The sequence below is a fragment of the Peromyscus eremicus genome, chromosome 16_21 (genome assembly GCF_949786415.1).
Source record: "Peromyscus eremicus chromosome 16_21, PerEre_H2_v1, whole genome shotgun sequence".
In the NCBI taxonomy this organism is placed as follows: Eukaryota; Metazoa; Chordata; class Mammalia; order Rodentia; family Cricetidae; genus Peromyscus; species Peromyscus eremicus.
In genome coordinates, this window is record NC_081432.1 from 59,918,589 (window position 1) to 59,936,162 (window position 17,574).

Genomic DNA, 17,574 nt, shown 5'->3' on the forward strand with positions numbered 1-17,574 from the left:
AAATATAAAGCTATTGTTTAGAGCCAACTTATTTTTATTTTTTATGTATGTGAATGTCTGCATGAATGTCCGTGCATCATGTGGGTGCCTAGTGTCCAGAGAAGGTGGTGGGATCACCTGAACTGGCGTCCCAGATGGTTGTGAGCCACCATATGGGTGCTGGGAAAAGAACTCCTGAGCCATCTATCCAGTCCCTATTTTCCTGTTTTGACTGACCCCTTATTTTGTCCTCCTCTTTTTAAAAGATTTATTTATATTTTCTGTGTGTGTTTGTCTCCATGTATGTCTGTGCACCACCCCCACGACAGGTGTCTGTAGAGGCCGGAGAGGGTGTTGGATCTCACAGAAATGGAAGTCATGAATGGTTGTGAGGCGCCTTTTGCTATTTTTTTTTCCCGACTTTTTTGTATTTAGGATGCAAATCCCTGACACTGGCATGTGGGGGAAATTATGCGTCTAGTCTGGAGAGGAAATTACGAATGTCTCCAAAACTTGCCGGTCTTCTTCCTGCCTGTCAAGGTACGTGTAGTTCTGATGGTGAGCATCAACACCATGTTACCACAGCGCTTGGTCAGAACTTCTGGAAATTTTACTGCTCATGTATGACTTACCCCTCCCTGCACTTTCTCATCCTCAATTTAAACCTCTATGAATTATCGGACTGGAACGTTACTGACAATGTCAAGCTTCCTCTGTAGCGGGGAGGACGTCAGCGGGTGCTCCTGTTGAGGTTCACAGCCTCTGAGAGGGCTCAGGTGAGGCCGTCACTTCTGTTCTCACTCTAATCATTTACCGTAAGTCAGACGGGTCCAAGTGGGCAGGAAAGGCGCAGACATGCTCCAGCAGCCCGAGAACCCACTCCCGGGGACACAGACCCGGGCCGCACCGGCGCCCCGCCCACCCGGCCGGGCCCCTCCCCGTCACGTGGGCGCCTGGGGAGGGGAAGTGGGTGGCCCGCCGGCCGCCATCTTGCGGGCCGAGAGGCGGGGCCTGCGGGTCTCTGGCGGCGCGTCCTCGGGGCTCGGGCGGCCTCCGCGCTCCTCCCCACTTTCCCCCCGCCCCGCTCGCTCGCTCGCGCGGCCGCTCTCTGCGTCGGGCCGCGGGGAGCCTGGGAGGGCGGGGGTGTGTCGGCGCGTGCCCGCGCCCGCCAACCGCTGGCCTCCGGGCGCGCTCGGCCGGGCCTCGGGGGCGGACGGGCGGGCGGGGCGGCGGGGCGGCGGGGAGGGGGCCGCTCCGTCCGCGAGGGCGGCGCGCTGCGGTCTTGGCGGCGGCGGCTGCAGCTGTGGCGGCGCGCTCGGGGCCCGCGTCCGCGGCGCTCCCGGTCGCCATGTACCGCAGCGGCTCCCGCTCCTCGGTCTCTTCGCACCGGCCGAAGGACGGCGGCGGGAGCGGCTCGCGAGCCGGCCGCCCGGGGGGCTCCTCCTCGGGCTCGGCGCGCCGCCCCTCCTCGCCGCCGCCCTCCTCCGGCTCGGCGCGGCTCCCCTCCCGCCGGCACCGCTCGCCCTCAGGCCACCGCGGGCGCCGGGCCTCGCCGTCCCCGCCTCGGGGTCGTCGCGGCTCCCCGTCCCCGCCCCGTGGCCGCCGGGCCTCGCCGTCTCCGCCCCGTGGCCGCCGGGCCTCGCCGTCCCCGCCTCGGGGTCGTCGCGGCTCCCCGTCCCCGCCGCGCGCCCGTCGCGGCTCCCCGTCGCCAGCGCGGAGCCGGCGACTCTACCCGCCGGGCCTGGCTGGCTTCCGAGGCAGCATTCGAAGCGAGTCCCGCGCCGACTTCGCTCGGGACGGCCGCGGAGACCATCCAGGCGACGGCGGCAGTCGGGTAATCCCACCCTTCGCCTGGGTCGCCCCTCCATCCCAAGCCCCGGGGCCTCCGCGCTGGGGTCCGAAGGTCCACGTCTACCCCGCTCCCTGACAGCCCCGGGCGCCTGCTTTACACAATAACGGACCCGAGACCCTCTCGGTCGCCGGGTCGCAGCAGAACGCCCGGTTTCTTGGACGAGGCTTTCGCTATGTGGAAAAGTTAAAGCGAGGGGGAATTTCGTCCATACTTATTGGCGCCTTGAGGTTTCCCTGGGGTTTAGTGAGATTCATTTCCCTTAAGGCCGGAGTTTAGGAAAGCTTGAACCAAAGCAGGCTGGATGCTGTAGCTGTCATGGGGTCTCAGTTGGAGCTGTTGCACCGAAGCGAGGTGTGCATAATCAATTATTGTGATTGCTGCCCACCGGTTAGCGACGTGACAGCAGCTCCCAGCATCCTGTTAGTGCTCACAGCCCCTTGAGGTAAAGCAATGACTGTTACTCCTTTTCTCACAGCTGAGGAATCCGCTCAGAAAGGTTTAAGTAACTGAATCAAGGTAACAGAGCTACAAGTGATGGGCTGTGGTTCAGTTCACATGTTTGATTCTCACAGCCCGCGGTTTTGGTTTTAAATGTTAAAATGTACTGCTAGAGGAACAGCGTGACATTAATTTATGGTGATGGTGGGTGTAGGTCCGAAGTGGAGGGCTCGCAAAAGTATGAAACCCGACTTGGATCCTCAGCATCCTGTTAAAAAAAGAAAGCGTAGATGTGATATTGACCTCTCAGGTAGCGCTACAATTCTAGTAGAGTCTCTGCATGTGGCCTGGTGTTTTGGAGTTTTTGTTTGTTTGGTTTCAGTCCATCTGTCTTTGTTAGTGAAGAGTTTCTCTTGAATAGCACAATATAAAACACGTCCTTGGACTCTGATCATAGATAAACTGATTTGTCACACTGTTAAGACTTTTCAAAGCCCCTCACTACGGAGGAATCAAAAATAGAATACTGTACTCCTGCCTCCAGTCTCTTCTGGATACTGTATTTGCTCCAGTTCTCTGGCCTGTAGGAAATTTTTATCTCCTTTCTCTTCTGTCCAATCTGAACATTTGCCTCATCTGACCTGTTAGGTGTACCTTCAGCACTCTGATGGCCCTTTTAGGTGTACCCCCCACTCTGATGGCCCTGTTACCTCTTCCTTAGATTGTTAACATCTGCCTTCTTTACAATTTAGTCTTGCTACTCACCAGTTTTTTTTCTGTGTTCAGCAATCAAGCTGATTTTTAAAAATATTCTTAATTGTATTCATGTGTACCTGTGTGTGGGTATGTACATAGTAGTGTATATGCTAATGGAGACTTTGGATCCCTTGGAGCTAGTTGTTAGCTGCCTGAGGGGGGAGTCATGAACCAAACTGGTCCTTTGCAAGAACAATACTGTCAGCTGGCACCCCAAACTGATTGTAAGCCTTCACTTCATACATTTAGTAAGCATAGATTGAGCATCTGTGGTCTTGGCGGTGGTCTGTGGTGTGTTAAATGGGATTAAGGGCTAAAACCAAAATTAAGCAGTGAGTTACCATTTTTCATAGGATTTCAAGGGAAAGAACCTCCTGAGATGTGAGCTTTGAATGAAGACCCTAAGAGATTGAGAGACCCAGTAGTGTAGGCTCCTGAGGAAGAGTATAGTTGGGTCACATGACATTGATACTTAGAACCCTTCTATGGCTCTCACCACGCTAAGAGTCCAGTCCAGATTTCCTAAGAGTTTTGTTCTCTTCTGACTGTCACATTGCTGCAGCTCTACTGGCCTCTTTTCTGATGCCCAGAGCACGCCAATTCATTCCTGAGATGTTGCTTCCCTTGGCCTGAAACATCTGTTTTCTTTGAAAAACTTATAAGCTTCCCATTTTCTTCTCAAGTTAAATGACAACCTCTCAGAAATGCTGCCTTTAGCCACCCTATCTGGGGAGACTCCTCCTTTTCCTTAGTCTTTTACAGTTCATTTTTTAGTGACTGGGCCACTTTCTGCTGCTCTCAAGTCCTTAGAGCTGGTTTGGCTTTTCCCCTTTAAGCCGGTGTGTGTAGGTCCTGAAAGCAGGGATTTTATTTACTTGCCTACCCATGTTCCATAAGAGTAAGAGGCCATATCTCAGGAGTGGGGAATATGAGCTTTTTGCTCTGAGGCTATTTCTAAAACTCTTTTTTATTGTGGAATGATTCCTTACCTTGATAGACAACAATTTTATGAGTAGGGAATACATTTTGGAGCATAGAGATGTCTTCATATGTTGACTACCATATATTTTTGTCTTTTAACTTTGTAGAGACGTTCTCCTGGTCTGTGTTCTGATTCTTCTTTGGAGCAGAGTCTAAGAATCACTGTTGGCAATGACCACTTCTGTGTTAACACACCAGAACGGCGTCGACTTAGTGACCGGTTGGGATCACCAGTTGATAATCTGGAGGATGTGGACAGGTAGGTTTCAACTATGGCAGGACACTTCATATTAGTTCTGGAAGGCAGAAATACTGCTGTTCTCTAAGTGACGTGTTTGAAAGTATGGTGCCAGCACTGAAGTTATCCCTATGTCTGTGTCTAGTAGAAGATCTAACACTGGGAAAGGCTGAGTAGGAAGAGTGTGTTGACGTAGACTTACGTTTCTGAATGAAATGTGTGCCAGAAAAAGAACATTGTCGTACAGCTAGAAAGAGAAGGCTAGGGGACACAATCGAATTCTGGATTAAAATAAAATTTAAGAGGAGCCCCCCCCCCCTTTAACAAAATGGGAAGTCTTTGTTTGCTGTCTTTCTTTCTTTCTTTTTTTTCCCCCAAGACATGGTTTCTGTGTGTGCCCTAGCTGTCTTGGAACTCACTCTGTAGACCAGGCTAGCCTCAAACTCAAGAGATCCACCTGTTTCTGCCTCCTGAGTGCTGGGATTAAAGGCGTGCATCACCATGCCTGGCTTTTGTTTTCTTATTGATGGAGAATTTATTTATTTGAGATTGAGTCTCACTATGTAGCCCTAGATGGCTTTGAACTCACAGAGATAGGCCTGCCTAGTGCTAGAATTAAAGGCCTGAGGTACTACACTTGGCTTTGGGGGCGCCATGGGGCAGTCTCTGTAGTCCTGGCTGATCTGGAACTCACAGAAATCGTCCTCCCCCTGCTTCCTAAGTGTTGAGATTACAAGCATGAGCCCAACACTCTGCTTAAAATAATGTTCTTAATGATTCTTTTTTAGCTTGTCCAGGCTAGAATATAGATACTGAAAGCATTTAAATAAACTAGTGGATAATGCATGTATGTATATTAAGTGTATGAAGTAGTAATAGAAACTTAGAGATCTTTAAATCGTGTGGCTGGGCAGTGGTGGCACACACCTTTAATCCCAGCACTTGGGAGATAGAGGCAGGCGGATGTCTGTGAGCTCAAGGCCCGCCTGGTCTACAAAGTTCCAGGACAGCTAGAGCTGTTACACAGAGAAACCCTCTTTCGAAAAAACAAACAGAAAATGTTGAGTGCTAAGGAAGGACAAATAAACTACACAGTGTTGAACATAGACTTCAATTATATATATTATAGGTGGGGAGTAAATCATTTTATTACCTCACAAATGTAAAAGGTAAAGATGAGCGTATAGGACAGCATTTTCTCCATCCTAGAGCATATCTGTTTTAGTCTCTAGCACATTGGGGTTTCATAAATGATTCATTAGTGATTAATCAAGGAAATATTGTTTATTACAGGTAATGTTGAGTTTTGTATAGAGTATAGGCAGGCAAATGGAGACAAGCTGGGCAGGAAGTCTGAGGACAGAGTTACTACTGGTGCTCTTTACTTCAAGGCTCCAATGGCTATGGATGCAGTGAAGCAAGGCAGGACAGTCTTATGTAACATTGAGGCTTCTGAAGATAGGGCTGCAAGGTATGTGACTGGATCGTTAATGGAGTCACCAGCTCTTGCCCTTCAGTTGGCTGCTATTTTGGGAGGTTACTGAGTAGGTGGACTAGGGTGGTGGTACAGGGTGTGATTCTCTTCCTTCCTTGCGGGGTTTCCTTTTGTGGGGCCTAACCTGACATTTCCTCTTCGTTATGCACATATGCTCCTGATAACCAACTATCTTTTTTTTTTTTAAATATTTTATTTTTAATGTGCATTGTTATTTTGCCTGCATGTCTGTGTGAGGGTGCTGAATCCCCTAGAACTGGAGTTACAGACAGTTGTGAGCTGCCATGTGGGTGCTGGGAATTGAACCCGGGTCCTGTGGAAGAGCAGTCAGTGCTCTTAACCGCTGAGCCATCTCTCCAGCCCCCCCAACTATCTTTTTAAGTTAGAAAAATTTAATTTCCTTAATAAGGTGTTTAGAACTGTAATATTTCCAGAATCATGTGTTTTAGAGAAATCTGCTTTACAGAATGTGAGAATAAGGGTCTAAATGGGAGCTGAGAGTCTGGTGTGTGCGTGTGCGTGTATTTTTGTTTTCCGATTTTCTCAAGACAGGATGTCTCTGTGTAGCCCTGGCTGTCTGGAACTCAGGATGTAGACCAGGCTGGCCTCCTACCTCTGCCGCCCAAGTACTGGGATTAAGGTGTGAACCACCACCAGCACTCAGTTTTATATTTTACCACCTGCACATTGTGATTACTTTTTTTAAAATTAATTTATTTTTATTTTATGTGCATCGGTGTTTTGGCATGGGTGTTGGGTCCCCTGGAACTGGAATGACAGACAGTTGTGAGCTGCCGTGTGGGGTCTGGGAATTGAACCAGATCATCTGGAAGAATGGTCTCCAGCCTGTGATTACTTTTTTTTTTTTTTTTTTTTTTTTTTTTTTTTTTTTTTTTTTTTTTTTGGTTTTTCGAGACAGAGTTTCTCTGTGTAGCTTTGTGCCTCTCCTGGAACTCACTTGGTAGCCCAGGCTGGCCTCGAACTCACAGAGATCCGCCTGGCTCTGCCTCCCGAGTGCTGGGATCAAAGGCGTGCGCCACCACCGCCCAGCTCTGTGATTACTTTTTATATGGATAGTTACCATTCAGTAAAATAAGGTTGTAGAATCATTAGCATATTCAGTATGTTTCCTGACGGTGGGTCTGGTCTTCAGCTAATTAAGTAGACCATTTCCAGGGCTGGAGGGATTGCTCAGCAGTTAAGAGCACTGACTGCTCTTCCAGCAGTCCTAAGTTCAATTCTCAGCAACCACATGGTGGCTCACAGCCATCTGTAATGAGATCTGGTGCCCTCTTCTGGCCTGCAGGGATACATGCAGGCAGAACACTGTATACATAATAAATAAATAAGAATAAATTTAAAAAAAAGAACACTTGCTGTTCTTGCAGAGGACCTGAGTTCAGTTTCTAAAGCCCATGTCCAGCAACACACCATCAGCTGCAAACGTGTAACTCCAGTTCCAAGGAACCCAATGCCCACTTCTGGCCTCCATGTACTCAAGTGGACATAGCAGAAGACAGACACAGAAACACATACAGACAAACACGCTTCACTCTTTCTAAATAAAAACTTTAGGCCAATTTCCAAAAGGCCATGTTAATTTTTCTTTTTCTTCGTGAGACCACTGCCCCCAATATTTTCCCTCTTACTGAATCTGTCAAGTCTTGCTATTAGGTTTTTTTTGGTAACAGCCAAGTGTCTTAGTTAGGGTTTCTATTTCTATGATAAACACCATGACCAAAAGCAAGTTGGGGAGGAAAGGATTTGTTTGGCTTACATTTCCATATCATAGTTTATCACTGAAGGAAGTCAGGACAGGAACTCAAGCAAGGCAGGAACCTTAAGACAGGAGCTGATGCAGAGGTCATGGAGGGGTGCTGCTTACTTGCTTACTCCACCTGATTTCTTATAGAATCCAGGACAACCACCCTAGGGTGGTGGTTAATCACTAAACACTAATTAAGAAAATGCTCCACAGGCTTCCTACAGCCCGATCTTATGGAGGGATTTTCTTTTGTTGTTGTTCTTGGTTTTTTTTGTTTTTGTTTTTGTTTTTGTTTTTTTCAAGACAGGGTTTCTCTGTGTAGCTTTGCGCCTTTCCTGGAACTCAGTCTGTAGCCCAGGCTGGCCTCGAACTCACAGAGATCCACCTGGCTCTGCCTCCCGAGTGCTGGGATTAAAGGCGTGCACCATCACTGCCCGGCTTTTCTTTTTTCTTTTTTCTTTTTAAATTTGTTTATGTGTGTTGGTGTTTTGTCTGCATGTATGTCTGTGTGAGGGTGTCAGATCTTGGAGTTACAGACAGTTGTGAGCTGCCATGCCATATGGGCGCTGGGAATTGAACCTGGGTCCTCTGGAAGAGCAGTCAGTGCTCTCAACCTCTGAATCATCTCTCCAGTCCAGGAGGCATTTTCTTAAGTGAAGTTCCCTTCTCTCAGATGACTACAGCTTGTGTCAAGTTGGCATAAAACTAGCCAGGACATCAAGTTATCAAGATTATGGTCTAACCTTAAAAGCCCTAACTGGAGTATCTCTTATTCTAAAATGGGAGTGTGAACAAGTTGAGTGAAAAATTCTAAGACACTTGGACACTAAGATACATATTTACAGAGTTGTGTTTCCACTGCTACAATGAATTTTATAATATTTTTATTATGACTGGAGAAATTCTGATATACTTACCCTTACTGCCCTCACCTTATCTCAGTTCTAGGTAATATTTTTATTTATTTATTTGTTTGTTTGTTTGACAGTTTCTCTCTGTAACAGTCCTGGTTGTTCTGGAACTCTCTATATAGACCAGGCTGTCCTTGAACTCACAGAGATCTGCCTCTGCCTCCCCAGTGCTGGGATTAAAGGTGCATGCTGCCACCGCCTAGCTGTACTTTTTACTTTTATAGGAACAATGTATGATTCTTTTTTTTTAAGATTTACTTATTTACTATGTATACAGTATTCTGCCTGCACCAGATTTCATTATAGATGGCTATGAGTCACTATGTGGTTGCTAGGAATTGAACTCGGGACCTCTGGAAGAGCAGCAAGTGCTCTCAACCTCTGAACCATCTCTCCAGCCCCAATGTATAATTCTTTTCAACTAGCTTTCACATATTTTAAGGCTCATCTATGTTTATAGTGTTTGTTTTTATTGCCAATAATATTTCATTGTATGGATATACCAAATTCTGTTTTTTCTTTATTAGTAAATGGATGAATATCATTGGGTTGCCTTTTCTTTTAGCTGTTATAAATAACTACTATGAATGTTGTTGTACAAGCTTCTTTGTGGATTTATATATCTGTAGACCAGTGGTTCACAACCTTCTTAATGCTGCGACCCTTTAATACAGTTCCTCATGTTGTGGTGACCCCCAACCATAAAATTATTTTCGTCACTACTTCATAACTGTAATTTTGCTACTGTTATGAATTGTAAATATCTGATATGCAGGATATCTGATATGCAACCCCTGTGGAAGGGTCGTTTAATAACCCCCCCCAATGGGTCATGACCCATAGGTTGAGAACCACTGCTATAGACAGATACATTGTTGTTGGTTCTTGCTCTTTGGGGGCCCACCATCGAGCTCCCAAATAAATCACACGTGGAAGTTTATTCTTAACTATGACTGTAGCTGGAGAATTTCTCTCCAGGTCCTGCCAACCCCACCCCCACCTCCCCACCCCCCCACTTCCCCTCCTGCAGTCCACTTATAAAATAATCACTCAGAAGCTTATATTATTTATAAACTGTATGGTCATGGCAGGTTTCTTGCTATCTAGTTCTTAAATCTTAAATTCACCCATTTCTATTAATCTATACATTGCCCCACATGGCTTGTGGCTTACCAGTATCTTAACATCTGCTTCTCATGGCAGCGGCTGACAGCGTCTCCTGACTCAGCCTTCCTGTTCCCAGAATCCTCCTCTCTCTTTGTCCTGAATATACTTCCTGCCTGGCTACTGGCCAATCAGCACTTTATTTATTAACCAGTCAGAGCAACACATTCACAGCATATGAATACCTGGCCTTAGCTTAGATTGTTTCTAGTCAACTTTTCTTAACTTTAAATTATCCCATCTGCCTTTTTCCTCTGGGCCTTTCCCGTTCTCTTACTTCTGTAAATCTTACTCTTACTCCATGGCTGGCTGTGTAGCTGGGTGACTGGTTCCTGCTGTCCTCCTCCCTCTCTGGCTCCTTCCTTTTCCTTCCATATCTCTCCTATATATTCTCTGTACCTGCCAGCCTCACCAATCCTTTCTCCTCTCTCGCCATTGGCCATTCAACTCTATTAGACCATTAGGTGTTTCGCACAGGCAAAGTATCACAGCCTCACAGTAACATAGGGCCAGCTGGAGAGATGGCATGGTGACTAAGAATGTAATGTACACTGATATTTTAGAGTATCCAAGTTTGGTTTCCAGCTCCCAACTGCCTCTAAGCTCCAGAGGATCCAACACCCTCTTCTAGAAACCCCGGGCTGGGCCTTCTTCTTCTCTGTTGATAGTTGTGAGTCCCAAATGCAAAACTTGAGCAATCCCCTCCTATGCCATGTGTCTCTTCTGTGTCATAATGAAATTTTTTGATAAAAAAGATATTAATAATTACTTTCCTCTGGATAGTAATTCATTCTGGATTTTTTTTTTTTTTTTTTTTTTTTGAGACTGGGTTCCATTTTAAAGTTCAGGTAACTCATTCTAGCCAGTCTGGTCTCAAACTCAGAGTGATTATCCTACCTCAGCCTCCTAAGTCCTAAGATTACTGGTTTCATAATTTTTTTTTTAGATGAATTAGATTTCTAAAACTCTAGAGGATCTCCTGGTATAGAGGATGTCTGGGCTGGCGAGATGGCTCAGCAGGTAGAAGCACTGACCACTGAGCCTGGAGACCTGCATTTGATCCCTAGGACACATATAACAGAAGGAGGGAACCGATTCCTCTTGTTCTCTGACCTCCACACATGCGCCACAGAACACATGTGCCACAGAACACATGTGCCCACATACATAGAGACATGTACACCCACAATTTGTTTGTTTTTGTTTTTCAAGACGGTTTCTCTGTGTAGCTTTGGAGCCTGTCCTAGAATTTGCTCTGTAGACCAGGCTGGTCTCAAACTCACAGAGATCCGCCTGGCTCTGCCTCTGCCTCCCAAATGCTGGGACTAAAGACGTGAGCCTCCACTGCCCGGCACAAAAAATTTTTTTAAATGCAATTTTAAAAAATCCTAGAGGATCTTTATTTCCATTTGTGATTTAAATTAAAACCCTAGTCTTTTGGATCATAGAAGCTCTGTGACCATAGTACCCCAAAATGGCTAGATTTATTATCTGCTTCTGAACTAAAAGGAAAACCATCTCATCCTGAATTTTTACATTTATGTTATGAAGATCTGAAATCTTTCTATTTCTGAAAAATAAAAATACACAGTGAGCCAAAACATCACTTATTGCCGGGTCCTATGGTAGGAGATTGCTTGTAGATCCAAGACAAGGCAGGAAAGAGCGTGACCAAACAGTTTTTGGGGTCTTAGTTATCCCTATAATCAAACTTTTCCCCCAATAGAAATATGTCAAACTTGAGTATGTAGACGTGAAGTTGGACTGGTAGGTACCGCTTTCATGAGGTGGAAAGTCTAGAACCTCCCTGCTTGCTCTCCCAGCATCTTTCCTTCGGCAGCTCCTAAGTGCCTTGTAGAATCTCTGTGGGCTGGAGATACATATATGTGTCAGTGATAAGCACTTGCTGTTAGATGTGGAAGCCCAGGATCTATCCCCTATACAGCTAAGGAAAACAAAACAGATTAAGAAACAACCCCAAGCCGGGCGGTGGTGGCGCACACCTTTAATTCCAGCACTTGGGAGGCAGAGCTAGGCAGATCTCTGTGAGTTCGAGGCCAGCCTGGTCTACAAAGAGAGATCCAGGACAGGCTCCAAAGCTACACAGAGAAACCCTGTCTCCAAAAAAACCAAAAAAAAAAAAAAAAAAAAAAAAAAGAGAGAGAGAGAGAGAGAGAGAAACAACCCATGGGACAAAGCTTGGAAGCCATTGTTCTTGAATGATGTTTCTCAAACTTTAAAGCACATTCAAATCACCTGTAAATCTCATTAAAATTCAAACTCTGGCCCAGTAGGTGTGGGATGGAGCCTAAAAATTTGTATTTCTTTTTTTTTTTTTTTCTGTTTTGTTTTTGAGATAGGGTCCTATAGCCAATCTGTCTTCAAAGTTTCTGTAGCCCAGGTTAACTTGGTACTCAGTATCCTCACTGGTACTACAGATATGGACCATCATGTCTGCTTAGAATCATTATTTTTTAATAAATTCTCAGTTAATGCTAGGGATGCTGGTCCTGATAAAGAGCTTAAATTTAGTTAGTCAAGTTTTTGTTGTTATTGTTTTGTTTTTAAGATTTATTTATTTTTATATGTGTGGGTGTTTTTCCTGCTTGTATGTCTGTGTACTATGTGTGTGAATGGTGCCTGAGGAAGAGGCCTGAAGAGGGCATTGGATTCCCTGGAATTGGGAGTAACAGTTGGTTATGAAACCATCATGTGGGTGCTGGGAATCAAACCCATGTCCTCTAGAGGAGCATGCAGTTCTTTTAATGGGTGAGTCATCTTTCCAGCCCGTTAATGTCTTTTGTTTGTCTAAGAAAGTGTTTTGAGTATGTAGCCCTGGAATTGAGAGCTACCTGTCTGCATGGTGCCGGGATTAAAGGCGATACCTGGTCCAGCTAGTCAAGTTGTATCAATTAGGACTCTGCCTTTTTTTTTTTTTTTTTTGAGGTTTATTTTTATTTTTCAGTTTTATGTATATATGTGCTTCTGTGTGAGTATGCACATGTGAATGCAAGTGCCCTTATAATCCAGAAGAGAGTGTCTAATCCCCTGAAACGGGAGTAAGCCATTGACATGGATATGGGAACTGAACTTGGTTCTTTTTTTTTCTCAGAACTGAGGCCCGAACCCAGGGCTAGGCAAGCGCTTTACCACTGAGCTAAATCCCCAACCCCTGAACTTGGTTCTTGTAGAAGATAGTGCACAGTCTTAACTGCTGAATCATTTCTCTAGCTTCTTTGTGATGCTTGTATCTCCTGAGCTCCAGTGTGATAATCTGCATCCTCAGACTAATTAAAACAATAATTAGCCTAAGAGTTCTGTAGCTGTATTAGTAATAGTAACTCTTGATGAGACGCTAAAGCAGCTGGTGACCCTGGGAAAGGGAGAGGGAATGTTCTGTGTGTAATCTCTCTTTGAATTTCAATCATTTGCTTTTGCTTTAAGCATTCTTTTGTTCCCTTCCTAAATAATACTATCTTAGCATTGTCTGGCCTTTCTCCTCCAAGGCCAGTGATATATATAGTCAGTGATGCTTGTCTCTTTTCTCAGGGATGATCTGGCTGATGATTCTGTCTTCACTCGAAGCTCCCAGTGCTCTCGGGGCCTTGAAAGATACATTTCTCGGGAGGAGGGGCCGCTTAGTCCATTATTGGGACAGCTCGATGAGGACTACCGAGCAAGAGAAACGTTTTTGCACAGATCTGAGTATAGTCCCCATATCAGTTGCCATGGTGAACTGTTGAGGGGAGCAGAACGGAGTAGAGACAAACTCAGAAGCTCCTCTTACTCTACACGATCTGAGGAAAGAGGCCGGGAGACCAAAAGACCCCGTTATGACGACACAGAAAAGGTACATGGCATAGGAGGGGACCACTCCAGTTTTACATACGGGACCCGCAGCTATCGACAGCGAAGAAGAAGCCCCAGCCCAGGGTTTCTCGACCCAGAGTTTCGAGAACTGGACCTTGCCAGGCGAAAGCGAGAGGAAGAAGAAGAACAAAATAGGAGCTTGAGTCAGGAGCTTGTGGGAGTTGATGATGATGGAACTAGCTGTTCCATCCCTGGGTTGTCAGATGTCCTAGCAACAGAGCCAGGATATCCTTTGCATCAGTCTGAAGAAGTGCCTGTGATGCCCAAGAAGTCCATTCTGAAGAAGCGAATTGAAGTGGACATGAAGCCTTCCTTTCAGGTCTCTGTTGTATTTCTCTTGATAGTCCCTCTGATATCCTAAATCCTGATACTTTCCCGTGACCATGTTCCTTAATAGTGTCTGTGTAACATGTGCTGTGCTGCTGACGTCCTTATGCCTAATAGTGAGCTACTCCTAGGATTCTCCAGATTAAACTGTAGGCTCATAATGTATCAACAAGGGCTTCTGTTACTACATTACTTTCTAAATAGATTGAGGAGAGTATCTGCCTTGATTTTTTTTTCCCCCCATAAATTGAATAGCCCTATAGGAATCTCTGAATGTGGATTCTTGGAAATTAAGCCTAAGGGCAAAAGGAGAAGATAATCTTGATTTCTTTTTTTTTTTTTTTTTTTTTTTTTTTTTTTTTTTTTTGGTTTTTCGAGACAGGGTTTCTCCGTGTAGCTTTGCGCCTTTCCTGGAACTCACTTGGTAGCCCAGGCTGGCCTCGAACTCACAGAGATCCGCCTGGCTCTGCCTCCTGAGTGCTGGGATTAAAGGCGTGCGCCACCACCGCCCGGCAATCTTGATTTCTTTATCTTTTTAGAAGAAGACAATGTATGAGTTGTGGGACATTAGACTAGAGATCAAGTGGTTCTGATTTAGGAACCATCAACTTCCTGTGTGAATTTTAGATGAGTCACAACAGTCCTGGCCTTGACATTGCTTTTTCTTCCTATGAAAAGATGGTCAGGCAAGACTACTAGTGTGACTAGAGGCTTCTGAGCAAGTACTGAAATATTTAGAAAAACAAGCCGTTGATCACTTAGAGTTCCAGAGTATCCTGTCTCCAGAGTAGTCCTACTTGTGTGTTTTTCTTTGGTCATCAATAGATATGAAGATAAGGTGGGTGAGGTGGTATGCACCTATAATCCCAGCAGCTGAGAGACCAGTGCAGGAGGATTCCAAGTTCAAGTCTGTTAGGGCACATTGAAAGTTAAAGCCAGCCAGCCTGGGCTACATAGTTAGACCCCCAACATGGCTGGGGGCAAGCCTGATGACTTAAGTTTGATTCTCAGATCCTAACTCCTATAAAATCCACACATATAGTGCTCGTGTGTGCCCATATATTCACACACCTTCCCCCTCCCATTTCTTTCTCTCTCACACACTGTGCTCGTGTGTGCCCATATATTCACACACTTCCCTTCTCTCCCTCTCCCTCCCCTCCCCCCACAGACACAGTGTGCTCATGAGTGTCCATATATTCACATACCTCCTACCCCAACAACAACACACACAACAACAAGCACAGTTCTTAAAACAAAAAAGGGAAACAAGTAGGGAAAATGTCTACAATCCTTTTGAATTCAAATTCCTTGATGAAGAATAGAACAACACATGGGTAAAGGTCACGACCACTCAGTCTGTGGCAGAGACAGTTGGAGAGGTGGGGACTTAGTTTTGAGCTTGGCTGAGATGACTTCTTTTTATAACTTAGATCTCTCCTATTGAAGAAACATCTCAGTTCTAGCGTTCTGTGATTCTTCCCAGATGCTAAATCAGTGTGCTTGCTTGTGTTTGCAGCTGGAGAGCTTTTCCAGCAGACCCAGCTCCGGTCGGGATCACCCTCTCTATTCGGAACATTCACCTCCTCCACCAGGTGGTGCCATTCCTGCTTTTGCTTCAGAGATTGAAAGTAAGGGAACTACAGTGGAGGCTGACCTGAAGGAACCTCAGAGTAACCTATACCAATGGGGTCCCCTCCGTGAGATCCCTAAAGACAGCAATCCTCTCAGTGACAAATTGGACAGTTTTCTGTGCTATAAAGAAAAGTTGAACTTGAAGGCTGAGGGACTTGAGCGACATACAGACTTCTTACTGCCCCACGAGAGAGCTAGCCAGGATGGCAGTGGCTTTTCCCGAATTCTGAGCATGTTGGCTGATCCTACCAGTACACAGGAAAAAAGAAGACGAAGTTTCCCTGATATTGAGGATGAGGAGAAATTTCTCTATGGGGATGAAGAGGAGGATGTAAAAGCAGAATCTCCACCTAAGGCCCTTGGGGACTCCGAGAGTAAGGGTTCGAGACAGAAAGCAAGCTCTCTGCCCTCAACTCCAGCCGTCAAGCTAGAATCACTAGAAGAGAGCAATCCAGAATATGCCAAGATTCATGACTTGCTTAAGACCATAGGCCTGGATATTGGAGTAGCAGAAATTAGTAAATTGGCTGCACGTACCCAGGAGCGACTTCATGGCAAGAAGCCATCGTCACGCTCCTTAGCTGACCGGCGTTCATCTGCTGACCGACACTTTTCAGCTGACCGCTGTTCCTCAGTTGACCATAGTTTCTCGACTGATCGGCGCTCTTCAGATTCTCACAGACTCGAGAGCAGGGAGGCACATCCCAGCAATACTCAGTCCCCAGAAGTATCTCATCCACACCCAGCCTCCCCGGTAGATCCTTACCTGCTCACAAAAAATAGCCCTCCATTCTTAAAGTCTGATCATCCAATGGGCCATGTTTCAGGACCAGACGTAGTTGGCAGTGGGTTTCAGTCACCTGTTCCTGTTAGGTGCATGTTGCCATCGGCTCCATCTGCTCCAATTAGACTTCCACACCCTGCCCCTTTAGCCCAGTTCCATATACCAAGGCCACCGCCCCAGTTTGCTCCACCTCGGTTACCTCCAAACTACCAGGGATCTGTCATTCCCTCTCCTTCCTTTGATGCCTATAGGCACTACATGGCATACACAGCCCCAAGGTGGCCCATGTATCCTGCCTCTCAACCATCAAGCCTCCCTGTATCGGAACCACACAGGCTGATACCAACAATCATCAAACAAGCTACAAACAAACAAGCTAGTCGTCCCAATCTCCTTGTGATCCCCACCGTGACTCCTGAAAAGTCCAAACAAGAGGTGTCAGTGCTAGGCTCGGTTTCTGTTAAGCAAGTTCCTGTGCAGGTGTCCATTCCGTCACTCATAAGATATAATCCAGAGAAGACCTCTGACGAGAAGAACCGTGCTTCCCAGAAGCAGAAGGTGAATATTAGCTTTGGTCATCTCACGCCTGAGTTTTCTGTTTCTATTTAACAAAAACAGATAGTTTGTACCTGTTTTTTAGAGGAGGTTTTTTTGGAGGTTTACATCATTACCAAGTAATGTATGTAATAGCGCCTTTGAGCTGCTAATATTTTGTCCTTAACAGTTTTTTAAGTTTATTTCTCTGTCATGTATAGTCTGAAGATACAGAGGGTAGAAGCTGGGAACCTTGAAGCATCATATAGTCTCGTCTTTTTCCACATAAAGAAATGTAATCTTTGGAAGACGAAAGCATTTTAATTTTGTATGGTATTCAAATACTTTGAACTTTAGCCTTAAGTCTCATTGACAGTCTTAAGTTTCAAAGAAGAAAAAACATAAGCTTCAAGGAAGTGTTTGGAGACTGAGCACTTCCCCTTTAAGAACCTCACACTAAGTCAGGGCTGATAATACGTGGTTTTTCTCATTTGCCGTATTTGCTTTTTTTTTTTTTTTTCTTCTGTTAGCTGGTAGTAACTGGTTAAGGGATAATAAAATTCAGGACAGCTATTTCTGTTTGGTTGTGTGTTTGTTTTGGGACCATGGTCTTGCTATATAGCCCTGGCTGGCCTAGAACTCTCTCTGTAGACCAGAATGGCCTAAAACTCAAAGGATCCACCTGCCTCTGCCTCCTGAGTGCAGGATTAAATGAATGTGCTACCATGCCCAATCTGTATCTGTATTTTAACTTTGACTTTTGTGACCTGGGGTGAGGTTTGTTTGTTTGTTTATTTGTTTGGTTTTGTTTGGTTTGTTGTTGTTGTTTATTTTTTGTTTTTCTG

At 45.5% G+C, this 17,574-nt stretch overlaps 1 protein-coding gene across 3 annotated transcripts in view; it reads left to right on the forward strand.

Moving 5' to 3' along the window:
- Positions 1-1,327: 1,327 nt before the first annotated feature.
- Znf318 (zinc finger protein 318) overlaps positions 1,328-17,574 on the forward strand; it is a 37,117-nt gene continuing 20,870 nt past the window's right edge. For 2 of the 3 annotated variants that reach the window (XM_059282147.1, XM_059282145.1), the window contains exons 1-4: positions 1,328-1,813; positions 4,114-4,265; positions 13,129-13,768; positions 15,296-16,753. In XM_059282147.1, the coding sequence (XP_059138130.1) occupies positions 1,328-1,813; positions 4,114-4,265; positions 13,129-13,768; positions 15,296-16,753 (2,736 nt within the window). Of the gene's footprint in view, positions 1,814-4,113; positions 4,266-5,537; positions 5,716-13,128; positions 13,769-15,295; positions 16,754-17,574 lie in introns of all 3 variants that reach the window. The other variant, XM_059282146.1, reaches the window with a different exon arrangement.